Source organism: Danio aesculapii, chromosome 14 (assembly GCF_903798145.1).
Source record: "Danio aesculapii chromosome 14, fDanAes4.1, whole genome shotgun sequence".
NCBI classification, from domain to species: Eukaryota; Metazoa; Chordata; class Actinopteri; order Cypriniformes; family Danionidae; genus Danio; species Danio aesculapii.
In genome coordinates this window covers 35,321,911-35,339,593 of record NC_079448.1, presented here as the reverse complement: position 1 = coordinate 35,339,593, position 17,683 = coordinate 35,321,911, and the positions used below count along the sequence as shown (strand labels likewise).

At 37.1% G+C, this 17,683-nt stretch overlaps 1 protein-coding gene across 1 annotated transcript in view; it reads left to right on the top strand.

Annotated features, from left to right (window-relative positions):
* Positions 1–4,399: 4,399 nt before the first annotated feature.
* Positions 4,400–17,683, top strand: part of dlg3 (discs, large homolog 3 (Drosophila)) — a 108,732-nt gene continuing 95,448 nt past the window's right edge. Inside the window, 1 exon segment of the mRNA XM_056472798.1 lies at positions 4,400–5,472. Coding sequence (XP_056328773.1) covers positions 5,113–5,472 — 360 coding nt within the window. The 5' untranslated portion in view covers positions 4,400–5,112.

Below are 17,683 nucleotides of genomic sequence, written 5' to 3'. Positions count from 1 at the left end.
ATAGGGGTAATGTAGTTCCTTTACTTGAATTTTCAGATTTGATTATCATAATTTCTTTTTTTGCTTACAAAGTTTGAGGTTTACGGTATCATTATTATTGACACCTTACAGATGTTAATCTATCTTAAAGTTTGCTTAGATTGTTCAGCATTACACTTTACCATTGCACACACTTTGTAACATTTTATTGTCTTTTTATACTTATGTTTATTTTATTTGTATTTTTTTTGTTTTTAATTATTAAATTTATTTGTCTTAGTAATGTTGGTAAATTAAATAAATTCAATTCAATTCACCTTTATTTGTATAGCGCTTTTACAATGTAGATTGTGTCATAGCAGCTTCACATAAAAGATCATAGTAAATTGGAACAGTGTAGTTCAGTTTGTAGTGTTTAAGTTCAGTTCAGTTTAGCTCAGTTCAGTGTGGTTTAAAGATCACTACTGAGAGTCCAAACACTGAAGAGCAAATCCATCGATGCGCAGGTCTACCGATCCCAAACCATGCAAGCTAGTGGCGACAGCGGAAAGGAAAAAAAAAAACTTCACCAGTTGGCGAAAGTGAAGAAAAAAAAAAGACCTCGAGAGAAACCAGACTCAGTTGGGCACAACCATTTCAATTTCTCCGCTGGCCAAACGTCTTGTGCAGAGCTGCAGTCTCAGCGGTGGAGGCTGGAAGCTGGACCTCAGCGGAGACTCATCCGTCCCTGGAGCGTCACAGGAATCAGTCTCATGCTCTTCACTCCTCTATAACCACCACAGCAGCTGCTCAGGATACGGCCTGGTCCAGGATATGGAAACCTTGGGATCATCTCGTCACTGGTCTTGGATCGAATCAGTGACTCTGCATAGTCTGAGGGCCTCGGGAAGAGTATCCCCAGGTGGAAATGGAGAATAAAGAGAATAATTAGCGTAGCTGCTGTTCATAGTCTATATAAACAAGATGTAGAAACCTGTGTGGAGCACATTCATGTATCATATAGCTAAGTGATGCACGGAGTGTATGCTTTACTAAAAAGATAGGACTTTAATCTAGTTTTGAATTGGGAGAGTGTGTCCGAGCCTTGGACGTTATCAGGAAGGCTATTCCAGAGTTTAGGACTTTGCTATTCTAGGTACTACCAGAAGCCCTGAGTTTTGAGATCTTAAAGAGCGAGTTGGATTTTAGTGAGACAGAAGGTTGGTTAGATAAACAGGAGCTAGATTATTTAAAGCTTTATATGTAAGAAGCAATATTTTAAAAGTTTCCATACGAAACTTAACAGGCAGCCAATGTAAGGAGGATAAAATTGGGTTGATATGATCATATTTTCTAGACCTGGTAAGAACTCTGGCAGCTGCATTTTGTACTAGCTGAAGTTTGTTAATAGAGGATGCTGGGCAGCCAGCAAACAGAGCATTACAGTAGTCCAGCCTAGAAGTCATAAAAGCATGGACTAGTTTTTCTGCATCTGAGATGGATAGCATACTTCGTAACTTAGCAATATTTCTCAGATGAAAGAAGGCAGTTTTTGTGACATGGGATATATGATTATCAAAAGTTAAATTGCTGTCTAATATGACGTGCAGATCTTTTATAGTAGAGCCAACGCTAACTTTGTATCCCTCCAATTGTAGGTCAAGTTGTGGGATCTGCTGTGTACAGGATTTTGGCCCAATAAGTAATAATTCTGTTTTGTCTGAGTTTAAGAGAAGAAAATTGTTGGTCATCCAGTCTTTAACATCTTTAATACACTAAGTTAGCTTAGATAGTTCAGAAATCTCATCAGGTTTAGTTGAAATATATAATTGAGTATCATCTGCAATGAATACCCATGGCTCCAGGTGATACACCGAGGTCTTATGAAGCAAAATGAATGGTCTGTGCAAGAAACTGAACATTGTTTGTAACATTATTACTTTTAATCTACAGCCTTGACAATCATATATTGGGAATAAAGCGATTAAATAAATAAAAATTCAATAATTATCACTACTGAATGATGTGAAAGATTATATTGTGATAATTGTTGTTACTGTATCGCCCAGCCCTAATTTTTAGTTGCGTTTGCGGTTTAAATTGTGTTTTGTGTTTTATATGACATTTTAGATAGACATCTGGACAAAGATCTCAATGGTAACTGAACAAAATAAAAATATAAATAAAAACCTAAAATAGTATAATGGTATAAAAGGCCAACATTTGTTTTGATTCAGCTGTGAAATTGTGGCACTTCAGTTTAATTAACCCTGTCAAAACCCTTAATAAGAGGGTCACTTGGGTCACTAGTTGTAATCAAATGAATATGGATTTTTCTTTTGCTGGGGAATATTGTCTTGAGCTACGCAGATCTTCATCTACGACTGTCAATACATTCAGTAATGTCTTCTCTTTATGTAAAGATACAACAAGGAATTGTGCAATTTAAAAGTCTCTTACTGTATGTACATACCAAGGACATCTATTGGCAACTTTATAAAATGGTGCTGCTAATTTGATGAACGCATTTCTCCAATCATTGTATATTACTATTGCAATTGAAGTAGAATTTTTTTTTTTGAATATTTGCTAAATTTAGAACATTTTAGGCCTGCCCTAGAGATTTTTTGGAGTATACACAGGACAGTAAATAAGAACAGAATCTGCAAAGGACCTCAAGCCAGGATTTGAACTCTGGTCACGATGACCACTGTTACCTTGTGCGTGGATTGCATTATTTATAAAATAAATACCCATGGCTCCTGGTGATACACAGAGGTCTTATGAAGCAAAATGAATTATCTGTGCAAGAAACTGAACATTATTTGTAACATTATTACTTTTAATCTACAGCCTTGACAATCATATATTGGGAATCTAGTCAGTCATCTAGATCAAGACTATACACACTTTAAAAAATATTTGTAAATTAGCAGTTTTCCTGTTTTTGTGATTCCTGTTTTTTTTTTATTCTTTTAATTATGCATTTGAATTGTATTATGGGATCTTGATCTTTCCTTCATCAAATTCTGATATATTGAAAGTTTGATTAATTTTTAATAGTCTGAAGTGATGTCTGTATTGGGGTTGTGTGTGACAAAGCCAAATCAAGGTCCCATAATGCAATTCATAACCTCAAAAAACAAAAAAACAAAATATGGACTCTTTTTACAGTTCATTTGTAATGTTTTGAGCATAGCGTGCATTAAACCAATCAGAGTCTCATCTCCCATTCCCTTTAAGACTCAGTTGTATCATGCCATGGAGCATTTGCTATTTACATGGCGGACTTTGTAAGTAGAAAAATTAACCCTTCACTAGCGAGAAAACCAACTGACCATCTGTGTGAGGATGAAGAATGAGCCTCCTCCATTCTGCCTCTACTTGTACTCTTTACTTTACTCCTTTACTTCATGGAGTAAGGAAACGGTGGAAACTCACTCCACAGAAGACATCTGTTAGCCTACACATTTAATTTCATTTGTTAAGAACAAAGATTTGTTTCAAAACTATTTCTAAATTCAGTTCTAATTTCCAGCTAATGAATAAATAAACAATAATAACGAAGTGTGGTCAAAAATCTGAGTTTTATCCAAACACACGTTCTATTCTTATGCCCTCAAAGTGGTGCAAATGGATTTGCTATTTAAACAATGTGGTGCAAAACAGAAAAACATAAAGCTTATGCTCCAAAATTGTAGAGAACAAGCTCAGGACCATTTCTAAGGCTTAAAGTAAATAAGTAATTTCATAATAATGTACAGTTACTTGCACATATTGGTTGTTTCATCTCAGAAAACCTCATTGTATTGTCATGAACCACTAGTATTTTGTTTTGGCTGCGTTTTTTATTATTATTGTTTTAGTTTTTTTAAGTCATTGGCATTTATGAATCACAAAAGAATTCTTTCTTCAACTAAAATTTTTAATATTGTTTTACTGAAGGAAAAAAGAAACTTACATTTTAGATAGACTGTGGATGAGTAATTTAACAGAAAATTTACATTTTTGGGTGTACAATCATATATATATATATACTAGTTAATAATCTAATAATGTAATTAGATTGAATAGATAGGTCTTCTGTCAGCCTCTTATGTTGCACATCATCAGTATAAACCCTCAAGGCAGGTCTTCAGTCTTTCTTACAGAGGAGCCCTGGAGCTCAAGAACGTGTTCTCTGCATCTCTATTCGGGCTCTGTGTGCAGAGAGATTTTTTGGTGCACTGGTCCTTTAAGAGCAGTCACTGAAGCAGTCAGCCCTGTGTTGGTGCTGCTGCTGATGGCTGTGCTGTGAGTTGATTGGCTGTGGCTGTCAGGGCTGAGGTGCTGGAGGGATGCTGCTACGCATCTCTCTCTCTCCCTCCCTCTCTCTCTCTCTCTCTCTCTATCCCTCCCTCTCTCCCTCGCTTGCTTGCATCCCTTCGTATAATCCACATCTAGGGCAAGCAGGCTGAGAGTCAATCCAGTGCTCAGCTCCTCTCTGCAGACTGGGAAAAGAGTGAGAGAAAGAAGGCAAGAAAACGCTTCCAGAAGCAGGAGGAAACGCAGAAGGAAGAAATCTGGCAAGCAGAGACTTTCAGAGGAAGACCTGATCACGGATATCGTTTATATATAGAAATTGTTTATATATATATCTATATATATTTGTACACACGCATATTGATATTTATAGAAATATATATGTATACATATATACCTGTATATAATTGTATTTGTGCTCATCTGTTTATATTGATATTTTTATATGTACTTGTGTGTGTGTAAATATATACATATATAAACAAATGAATATATATATCTATGAATTTATATACATATCACTGTGAAGCAACAGAAGCAAGAAGAGAACTCGACCATCGGGGCTGGTCTCTGATTCCGAGATCATACACACTATTTTCAGCATTATTTTTCCAAGCCTTTTGCATCGACCGGAGGAAGACTACCAAGCTTTTTCTATTTTTCATCACCCTGTTGCTACCTCCTCATCTCTTTTTGTGGATCGCCAGGAACAAAGAGGAGGATAACAGGGTTTGTGAAGATTTCTGCCATTTGTGCTGCCGTTCTGCGCGCTGCGTTTGATCTGAGCAGGCAGCAGCAGCAGCAGTGAGATAGAAAGAGACAGAGAGCGCTGCACCGCGTGAACTAGCCAGCATGCACAAACATCACCACTGCTGCAAGTGCCCAGAATGCTATGAAGTGACCCGCATGGCCGCCCTGCGCAGGATGGACGCCCCAGCATATGGAGACTGGCAGCCCGAACCCTACGGATACCCAGCCGGCTATGGGGGCGGCCAGACCTTACCGCCCCAGACCTCGGGTGGAGGAGGGGGAATGGGTGGAGGGGGCACTTTGGGGAGAAGTAAAGGGAAAATGATGTCAGCTGGGGGTCCTGGAGGTCCCAACCCCAAAAGCCAATCCAAGGGCGGCCCCAAGGTGAATGGTAACAACTCAGGAGGGCAAGGAGGATGGTGGCCCGAGTGCACCTGTTCCAACCGGGACTGGTATGACCAGGTAAATGGCGTTTGGGGGCTGTTGGGGGCATCGAGAGTAGGCAGCAGGCGGTAGGCAGTTGGTGTATGTGGTCTCTAGCTTGAAACCAAGTAGAATCAGCCAGCTCCCTTAGGCTACTAAACGATGCATCGCTTTTTTTTAAGGGATTCATCCAGTGTTGATCCTTTCATACTGCATGTGCTGTAATCTTACAGTATGCTCGTCAAGATTGATTCTTGCAGAGGAGTTTAATCTTCATGTATTTACTGCTCCATCGCTGCTTTATGGTTTCATCAATCCCCTGTGTACATACTTATCTAAACCGTCATCTGACAAGGATTGACAGGGCCGCTGTGACCACGCAACAAGTGAATGTAGCTCCGCCAATTTAATCCAAGGATGGCAGTGACCCTGCCAACACTGCCGCTGACCAGGCAGTACACACGATCAAATCTAATTTCCTACGAGTAATGGATTATAATTCTAGATTCGTGAGGTGAAGATGTTGACAACGTGTGTATCTTCATGTTCCTTTTCAGCCTGTTGAGATACGGCCACACGCAAGGCGTCGAGCATTATGTATCGTTCTACTTTTTCAGATAGATTTTAACCTCATATAGCAGAGCGTATTAAACTGAACCTGGGAACAGAAGCTGTAATTAAGTGAGGTGTGTGTGTGTGTGTAAGTGGCAGCAGGGGTGGGGGAAGGGTCGCTCTGAATGTATAAAATGGAGGAAGCAGGCTCTCATGTGAGAACGAGCCGCATGCATGCTCTGTGCCTTCAGTGTGCGTGCATGTCTACGGTGTGGGGGTGTGTGCGAGCGCACAGGTTTTTATTGGTAATTGTGCATGGCCGAGGGAGAGAGGATGCAGAGAGAGTGGCGGAGATGCAGAGAAAATGGAGGGTGAGATCTCGGTGGCAGCGAGGGGGAAATTTCACCAAGCGCAGGGAGGGAAGGCGTGAGCAAGGAGCTGACTAATTCTGCCTCCGTTCAGAGGATGGGAGAGGCATCAGTCAAAAGCAGTGCGGTTTTTCACTCATTCGCTTTTGTTTTAATCATGAATTATGCATGCCTTCTTGGCAGCATTTGCTGTAAACTGAATAAATGAACCCTTAAGATGTGACATTTCCTGTTTATTCTCCGTTTCTTCAGTAATTCCCTTCTCATTTTGATGTATGGCGTGCAGCAATGTGAAAATAAATCAAGCATATATCTTCTCCTGCACGCCGCATGCAATACCTGATAGGCACGAGCACTCTTAGGGCATATTGATGGAGTGTATGTTTAATTAATGAGAAGGAAATTGTTTAACAGAGGTATATAGGACAATGTCGCTATTAAAGCTTCTCGTATGTGAGGAGACCATGGATCATCTTGCTGGTTTCTTCTTCTTTGGTTAGACTGTTGCCTTTCAAGATTATTAAAGAGGCTTTAGTTATCTTTGAAGGCCTCGTGGATGTGTTTCATTTGCGAAGGCTATCGCTTCTGAGGTACATTGGAATTGGAAGGCTGTACTGTAAGTAAAAGGGAAAAAACGGTCTGATTTTTTGGCAATCATCACTACAGCACAGGATAGTGGTGATGAAGTGCTAATGTGAAAAACAGAGAAATCAGCCAATAAAGACAGGCGAGGAAACAGAGTGGGTTACATAAGAGAAGGCAGTTGGTGGGGCTGCAAGAGGAGACGCTTTGAGAGAGAAGCCATGGATTTGTGAGCTAACGTTTGCCCACTGTTTTTTTTTTTTTTGGAAGGCCACGTTTAACTGCTTTTTAGTGCTTAGACTATATTTCCACAGTCATTTCTGAAGGAAACCTAATATTCATCTCAAGTGAAATCATGTAGAAGCTTCTTATTTGTTTTGTGGCAGAACTACAGATCTGTTTCCTTGCACTCTGTTATTGTGAGCAAATTGCATCACCTCTTCGATTTAGAGCTGTTTTTTACTTTAGTGGTTAAGTGTGTAGGTTTTACACCACTAAAACAGAAAAGGCTGTTTTTTTTAACATATTCTCTGAACCGAGTAGTTCAATCCCATTGGTTGAGCTAACATAGCTTTAGCCAATAATGTGGAAAATGCCACTTTTTTGGTTTTTCACATCTAATTTTAATCTATACATGTTATTTACATGCAAAATATACATTCTCCTGTAAAGCAGCATATTCATTAGATTTAGAATCGGTTGTGGCATCCCATTTGATGTATTTCTGAGTGAAACTAGATTACTGAATGAGAAACAAATGTAGGTCAAGAGTTACTTTGTTCATTTATACCCAATTTTATTTATCTGAAGTTGATTAGATTGTGAAAAGTGAATGTTACATGAGAGAAAAGAGCTGGATGATTGGGTAAGAGTAGCTTAAAATATTACAGATTACAAAAGAAAAGGCTTTTATTCTTTACTTTGGGATAATGTGCAGTGGTGAATTGTGCGTAGCCCGACCAGGAAACATGTATTAGGGAAGTTAATAGGGTCAATTTGGATTTCATGTCATATTTGATGAATAGGATGGTCTCAGTTGATGCGGTCAGCTTTACAGAAGGAATACAAAAACATTATCTTGCCAAAGCAGGGGATGTGTTCTGGAAGAGTATAGGCAGAATGAACCGCTTGTCTCTATGCACCAATTTATCATTTTGTACTCCTGAGCTTCTCGGCACAGTCTCGTGGTTATGATTAGGGTTAAATAACAAATGGGTCCTACATAATTTATCAGAGGATTTTAAAATTTCATTGGCTGTTTTTCAGATATAAGTGAATGAAGGTATCTTGAGGTGTTGCGTAAGTGTTGTTCTTGCAAGTGCAAACTGTTTCTCTTGAGAATAGATTAACAATTAACATGCTTATCCTTGGTTTACATAAATAGTAACATTCTTGATTGTACTAACTAGGATCTACGATGTCCACACTGCATGTCTGCCGTGTACGTGTGCTCAGAAATTGAGCTTTACAGATGTTGAAGTGTACTTGAAGATATCTGTGGGATGAAGAAGTAGATTTTAAGAGAGACTTTACTCCTCAGATGTCCTCAGCTCCTACCCCCAGCTGCGCTACAGACAGCCTCCATCTTAGAGATGAAGCGTCTGCATGATTTCATGAAGGTTTTTTTTTTTTTGTATGTGTGTGTTAACTCATCCTTGTATCTGTAAAACATATGGGGCAGGGTGAAATGATGCAAGTGAGTTGTACATGACTGTTTTGTGTTGTGGCTTAGAGACTCAAAAGGGCATTTTTTAACTGCCCGTTGTCGACTTTTATAAGACCAGATGATTCATAGACATTCATCTTCCTCATTCTGCCTGAGATTTAAAAAGTTTACTAATAAATCATGATAAATCCTGCATATTAAAACATATTCGGTGCCCATTATAATGAAATTTGAGTACTGAATGTATTCATATATTATTGATTATTAATTAATCAACAGCAAAGCAAGAATTGTGTATTTCGTTTGTCTGCTGCATTATTATTTGGGGGGATATCATGCTTTATTGTATGAAATACTAACTGAATAATTAAATCTACATATAATAAATGAGTACACCACATTTTGAAAATGAATACTTCCATTCTCAGGGAATATGGGTAATGAATATATTGGTGCATTTGAACAAAACAGATTTATTACACAGATATATTTATTAAAATTCATTTTAGTCGCAGAACATCTTTAGAAATGGAAAGATAATACATTTAAATACATGCAAAATATTGTGAAATAAAGTACAAACTACAACATTTCAACAAAATTGTATATATTTTTGTTTCTCTTGATTTTTGCTATTTTTAAAAATGTTATTATTTATAATATACATTTGGGCTACTAAATTTTGAACTATTATTGTAAATTATTTTGTTGGATAAGTTCCAGATTTGGCTTCACTGACTGAACTAATCTAGAAATATAAAACGTTTTGACGTTTTCCCAAATCCATCATCCAACATTCGCAAACAGTGTTGCAAACTTGTATGCTTGCAACTACACCTGTGGAGCTGTAGTTACAAACAAACTTCCTGGCTGTGTTCTATTCCCAGTTATCCCCTCTATTTCCTATTCAGTTTGAAAATTCTAACATTTAAACTTGGAATGAATTTTAAAAAGCATTAAAGTCATCACTCTTAGGTGTTATTTTTTTCATTTCAAAGTATTTTTGCAGTTCATTTTTAGCGATCTTCATGTTTACAATTGTGTTCCCTTCGTAGTGCACTTTGAAAACATTGATGTCGTTTTGAACACAGCTGTGGCTCATGACAAAAGCTATATGTGACCTATTATTTACGTCACCAAAGCTTGTGAAAACAAAAAACATAACATACGTTAATGCTTTTAATTTATAGTAGATTATTTATTAAGTATCTGTACTGTATATGACATGGATCTGTTGGTTAAAACATTTCTGCAGTGGTTTGAATGTGTCAAATTGTAAAAGTAGACTTTAAAAAAAAAACAACAACAACAACAATCATCATCATCATCATCATTAATATTATTATTTAAGTAGGATTGTTTTTATTTCCTAAATATTAAATATTAATTTATTTTTTAATATTACATTTAATATTGCGCTCCCCGGTATAGTTGTTTTTTGTGCCGATTTTCAGTGATTTGCATTCATTTGAGTGTAGCATCACAGTGCATTTAATACAGGAGACGATGTGAAGTTCATTCAGCTTTTTTCTTCATTTTTTTGTTCGTAAAGCATATCATTAAAGGTGCACCCTGCACTTTTATCAGAGGTGATATTCTGTGCTCTTGTGATCTCAGCAGTAAGCCAAGTTCCTCAGTTGATTATGCATGTCATAAATCAGGAGCAGGGCTAGCGTACGCGAGCGCTTATGGATGAATCGCTAGCTTGAGACATCGCTGTACACAGTAATGTATTAATCAGAGAGGGTTTGCTGGGTTTGTGAGATTTTAGCAAATTGGATTTTCATTTGTAATGTGGGGTTTTGGGTTGCAGCAAGAAAATGGGATGGGGGTTGGGAGTGTGTTTTGTTGTGAAGGAAGATAAGGCTTACCTCATCCATTTCAGACAGTACCAGTTTAGGGCTGGACCCAAGAGACCACCTTTCCACCAAAACCAATATTTGTGTCCTTCTGGTAAACATTTATTGTGAGGCCACACATGTCAAGACAAAGTAGGAAATATATATATATATATTCTTGTAGGATAAATTTCTTGTATAATTCTTGTAGTATTCATTTTAGACAACACAGTACCAGTGTTTTGGTAATCATTATATAAAATTTGAACTATTTACAAACTCTGGAATGGCATGGCATCAGTTTAACAGCTAAACATGTCTAGCCATGTACCTCCAACTATTAGATTTCTGAGAGTGAAAGATGATAGAAGCACAAAAATAAAACCCCATCCTTACTCAATATTCAGTTTCAGTTGCACATGCATCATCCTATTAAGATTCATTGAGATTATTGAAACTTCAGTTTACGCAGACTTTAATGTCTGTGTGAACCAGAAGTTGGTGAGTCTTTTCTTTCAGTATGTTGGTGTACTTTCAACTGAAATGGAATATTGAGCAGGAGGCGGGGCTTTCTTCGGCACATCATTCCCTCATAACAAACTAACACAGAGGTGTGGTTAAGGATATTGAAATACAGTTGCTATAACAGCCTTCAATTTGATGTCAACAGAGAAGGACCACCACTCCAAAGGCAAAGGCCCTTACCTGGTTTCACCAAATAGGACATGTTCCTGTATTAACATCTATGTTGATCCTGGAACAACATTCCGGTCAGCCAATCAGAATTAAGGGATACATTTACTGATTATGTTAAGTTTTGGCTAACAGTTTATACTGTTATCCTTCTAATTTTGGGGAAAAAATGACAGTTATGGTTGGGTTTAGGGGTAGGGAATAGGTATGGATTACATATTTCAACAGAAATGATGTTTCAGGATCAACATAGATGTTAATACAGGATCACATTGTTCTTGGCAAAATTATGAAAATCAAAGGCAACCCCTCTCTGGGAAACACCCATACACTCTCATTCACACACATACACTACGGACAATTTAGCCTTCCCAATTCACCTGTACCGCATGTCTTTTTACTGTGGGGGAAACCCGAGCACTCGAGGAAACCTACGCGAACATGCAAACTCCACACAGAAATGGCAAATGACTCAGCCGAGGCTTGAACCAGCGACCTTCTTGCTGTGAGGCGACAGCACTACCTACTGCACCACTGCGTCGCCTCTTCCAGCAGATTAACTTCAATTAATTATTATCCTTAAGAAAAGCAATGTGCGCTAGCAAAATAAAGATTGGAGATTTTGCTTTCATACAGACTTTAAATAAATAAACAAATGCGTTGTACATTGTTTGTGATATGTACACGGATGGCATAAATTCCAAGTGCAGGTTGCTAACAAGCAAAACATTGGATTGTAAAATAGAAAAGAAACCTTGACATTGTCAAATGCTCTTACTTTATAACACACAGCATTTGTTAAATGAGAAAACCAAGACCTGCCACATTTCACTCTCAAAGTGTGTGCTCCTTCAAAGGGAGACATGGTCTTGTAGGAGAACGCTGTTTGATTCTACCCAACACTGCATAGGTACCCAATTAACTTTAGGTGTTGCCATAGCGACAAGAAGGCTAGAAATCCTGCTGCCCAACGGAGAGCTGAATTCAGTGACATTTTACAGACATGATCGTGCATCTTCATCACAGCAGTTGTATTTGCTGACATTGCAGTTACCTTGACATGCAGAACTTCACAATATGACTTTTTTTGCTGCATTGTGCTCCATGCATTGATCTCCACATCTGTGCAATATGTGTTGAGAGGGCCTGCTGCATCACAGGCTATACTCGACACACAAATGCATTGGGCCAAATCAGATGGCCAGATCATTTCATTTACAGCATTATGGTATTGATCTAGAGATCTGCAAGGCTGAAAAACCTACCACATTTATGCTCTGTAAGTGATTGTAAGAGTGTGTTGTTTCATGGCCTTCTCACTGCTGATTAAGTATCAGTTGTCAGAAGGCTCAAGGATGCTGAATGCAATCCATCAATCCATCATCCTTCTCAAAAATATTGGGCACTGGAGTGCACACACACACACACACAAACACACGCACACACACACTCACGCACGCACACACACACACACACGCACACACACACACACACACAAGCCTTTATAAACCTGTTCTTAAAACCAAAATATCCTCTGCCCATAACACTTTTTATAGAGGAGTGCACAGAAAATCACTGCAAATGCACTATGAAACAGGGGAGAAAGTATGTTGCAATATTTATGCATACTTTTAGAGTCGGCTTTTATACACACAAAGATGTTTCCCTCTGAAAACTTAAAAAAAGACTTAGACTGTTTTTATGGGAACTGCTGGACTCGTGGTGTGATGAAAGTTTGGCGTTGTCTGATATGAAGACTAGCATTGTTAGGGTTATGTGTAGAACTTGTAAAATCTTACAGAATCTCACCTCAAATAGCCATTATTTTTTATATCTCTGTTTGCTTGCCTTTGTTTTTCTCTTGTTCATACATATAATGAGAGGAACAACTCAGTATTACAAAAGAGCTTAGAATGACCAAGAGGCGACACTCAATAGAACGTTCCATTGCAACAGCAGCGCCCAGCAACAGCCCTGGATTCCGCCATTTTGGAGTGAAAGCGATCGGCTGTCCATTGGATCTTATTGCTGTCACGATGGAAAGCAGCTGCTTTGTTTTTTATTTATTCATTTAAAAAGCACATTAAAGCTGAGGTTCAACCTAAAAGACGACAATACAGCACTTACTATGACAATCATCAGCACTTTTAATAGTTTATTTTACAGACTTATAATATGCTGTTGTTCTGTTGGAGTTTTCATTCCAAAATGGCCGCCGTGCCGTCTAGTGGCTGTTTTTTCAAATTGCACTAGAGTGTCGCCTCTTGGTCATTCTATGCTCTTTGGTATTACTGTAGAGGAACTAATATTACTCAATTATCTGTTGTTATTATTATTATATTCACACAAATATGAACATTTTAGTGATTATTCACTCATTGTCCAATTGTTCCAAACGTGTTTGAGTTTCTTCTTTCGAACACAAACAAAGATATAGTCAAAAATGTTGGGAAGCAGCAGCCATTGAATTTTCATTTTTGGCGTGAACTATCCATTTAAAGCTTCATGTGTTTGAAGGCATTTTATTTTAATTCATCTTAATTCATCAATTTATCATTTTATCTTAATTTCAGTGATGGGCATATCTGTCGACCCTCCCATTTTTCCCGGGTTTCTTCTGTATTTTAGAATTCTATCCAGCTATCATCCCGTAAAGGTATTTTCCTGTATTTAACCCGTACTTTAATCTTTCTATGAGAGGTGGCAATCAATATCAAATAGCACAATCCTCCCTATATGCAACCCATACCGCCGAACCACCAGGGGATGCCCCTTGCTCTTAAATGTGAATCTGTTCTGTGTTTTCATTTTATTTAGGCATGAAAACACTTTGAAATAAATATAAAATATGGTGGGATTGCCTTTTTTTCCATTACAGGCGTCGTTGCCTGTAAATTGATTTATAATTTTACATGGGGAAGGGGAAGGAACAGAATTTGAGAAAAAATATAATATTTTGAAATAAAGCTAAATGTTAAAATTTGCTCAAGAAAACTGCATGCAGGTTTGTACATAGGCCACATTTGATTTTTTTAGTCTGGAACAATCTGCAACGTCCACGTGTTTCTTATCCACATTACACTTTTATGGGATTCATTTTATTTATATTGTAAAGAATTAGCTACAATGTAAAAAGCAACTAATTATTTTACTTTAAAATGAGTAAACCTGTTGCCTTAAAAGCAACAAGTTGACTTTACAAAAAAAGTAACTCGGAATCATTAAGCTTCTTCATTTTTATAATTGTTTCTTCATTTTATAATGTGACTTCACTTGTATAATTATGCTCATAATTCATTTAATGAATTTAAAACAATGGGTTTATTCATATTTTTCAAATCAAGTCTACAGTTTACAGTTAACTTTTCACAATATGAAAGCCACAATAAACATTTTCAAAAATTGGGTGCAATGAGGTTACACTATTATTCTCATCCTTCAAAAACTGAACATTAAAAGTGAATAAATTACAGCGTACCATGAATGACCCCAAAAGCTCAATTATTTCTGTACCATGTGAAATATCTCTGTAGTATTTCTGTATTATGTAACATGCATAACTTTATTCAGTTTATATCTTGCAGTTCTGACTAAATAATGCAATTGCAAGTTAAAAAGTCTGAAAAGTCTGAATACAAATTCAAATTTGTAAGAAAATAGTCTTTCCCTCCTTTATAATATGCAATACGAGTTATATCTCACAATTCGTAAGAAAGATGTCAGAATTGTGAGTAGAATGTTAGCATTTAGACTTGTATATATATTTTATGAATCATTTTTTGATTATATTTTGGACTTATGTACTAATAATTAGCAAATGCAGGTTTTGTTATATTATTAAAAATCATTTATAAAGTCAAAATTGTCATATCAAAAAGACTTTTTATTTAGTGGCATAGGCTTCCATACACTATGTATATTACAAAATGGTGTCAAAAAGTGTGATTTGTGATGTACCTCATGTAAATCATCAATACTTAGTGTACTGTTAACAAGATTTTTACTGTGGCATTTTACAGTTTTTACCACAGACATTTGTTTTACAGTGTACATCACAGAAATATTATCAGCAAAAATTAAAAAGTAGTGGCAAGGAAGCTTGATGAGGACAAATCATGTTCCTGTCAGCTAGCCAAAAAATTACCTCATGTTGTCCTCAAGTAATCGGCCCACTCCCATTGTTGAGCTTTGTGCTTTTCTATAGTATTTTTTTAACATTGTAAAATGCTCATCTGTTTCTCTTTGGATCTTGTAATGAAAGATAATAGTAACAGTTATAGGGGATTTTTCTGCGCACTACCCAGAGCGTGAGCTTTACACATTGTGATATTTTCCTCTTATAAATACGTTTGTGTGGGTGTTAATGTGACTGACTGTATTGCTCATGGCCATTGACCTGTCAGCCATATGCTCTCAGCTGGCAGCCCTGTTGGAGAGCAGCTCCCCTGCTCCGCTCTGTGCCACACAGGCTGGGGAGTCCAGAGGGCTGTTTATTTGGTGTTTTCACCTGCTTTGTTTTTGCTGATCGCAGTAGTGACTGTCCTGGAAAACAGAAGAATCGCGGTCAGCTTACTCATCTTATTCAGTTCTGTGCACATCCACCATGCCGACAAGGAATTCAGACATGCTCACATGCCACAAATGCATTTGCAGCATTGTCTCGAAGCTCTCCCTGCTGCTTCAGTTTAAGGGCTAACATCCCAATGAATTTTAGAGCCTATTTTTAGCAAGCTTGCATAGTCATTCCCTCTTTTGTGCCGTTACTCCCTGTGTGAAGCTTCAGTATAAGTACACTGAAAAAATTCGTTGGATTTACTCCATTTTTTTAAGGTAACTGGTTGCAAACAATTTACATGTGCTGAATTTAAACAAACAAATTAAATGTAGTAACTTTCAACTTAATTTGTTTGCTTAAATTCAGCTCATATAAATAGTTTGCTACCAGTTACCTTAAAAAAATGGAGTAAATCCAATGACTCTTTTATTTTTTGTCGGTGTAGTTGTGTTCTGCGCCGGCCAGAGTTAAAACTCCCACACGAGATCATAGAATCTGCATGCATCACAATCAATAACGGAGAGTGCTGATCCACGAGCCTCTGACTCTCTCTTTCTGTGTGCCGTGGGAGTCTGTGGGTGCTTTTAACGGAGCTTTTTGAGTGCTTGTAATTTTAGACCTTTTTTGGCTTTTACCTCTGCTGTGGACTCACTCGTGAGCGTATACAGCGATTGCAGACCTAGAATATTCTATGCACAGAGTTGCTCGCGTTCATCGCCTTTCGTTAATTTCGAGAGATGTGCCGGGGCTCTGACCTGCTGCTAAAAATGGCTGCGGTAAATTAAAACGTAATTAACCGACAGATGGGAAAAGTATATTTGCGTCAATATGCCCTTTTATCAGATTTCATTTAGTGACGAGGTGTCTGTTAATTATGCCTTTAGAGTTCAGGCCAGTGTGTTCTGCACAGCCTGACCTGTGACGTCCAATTTGTGAATGGATGATTCCTTTCAATGAACTGATTCATGAATCACTAGTAATCGATTAGAATTATTCTCCCTGAGAACAGCATGTTTTTTATAGTGAGGCTTTATTCATTAATGTATTCATTAGTTATATTGAAATTTGAAACATGGAAATATATGCAAATTACATATATGACTTACATGTTTATATTTGGATTCTACACACATATACAGTTGAAGTCAGAATTATTAGCCTCCCTTTGATTTTTTTTTTTTCTTTTTTAAATATTTCCCAAATGATGTTTAACAGAGTAAGGAAATTTTCACAGTATGTCTGATAATATTTTCGCTTCTGCAGAAAGTCTTATTTGTTTTTTTTCGGCTAGAATAAAAGCAGTTTTTAATAAAAAAATTAAATAGTTTTAAATAAAAATTAAATAAAATTAAATAACAAAATTATTAGCCCCTTTAAGCTGTTTTTTTTGATAGTCTACAGAACAAATCATCATTATACAATAATTGCCGAATTACCCTATCCTGCCTAGTTAACCTAATTAACCTGGTTAAGCCTTTAAATGTTACTTTAAGCTGTATAGAAGTGTCTTGAGTGTCTTGAAAAATATCTAGTCAAATATTATGTACTACCATCATGGCAAAGATAAAATAAATCAGCTATTAGAAATGAGTTATTAAAAATATTATGTTTAGAAATGAGTTGAGAAAATATCTTCGTTAAACAGAAATTAGGGGAAAAGTAAACATGGGGCCTAATAATTCAGGGGGGTTAATAATTCTGACTTCAACTGTATAAAAAATGCCAAATATGCCAAATATTTTCGTTACGTGTTTATGATGTTTAAAAGGGTTGTTGTAACATTTAGGTGAGGCAGATGTAATGTGTGTGACAGATCAAGGATGAGGCAGGAATGGATTCTGAATTTAAGCTTTTTACTCAATGGTTTAAACAAAAGATGTAACAATAATAAATGGAAAAAAGAAATAAACATTTACAAAATTCTCTTTAAACAAAAACAATGAGTGTGAGCCAAATCAAAAAAATGACCAACACAAAGTCTAACGTCTAAACTAGA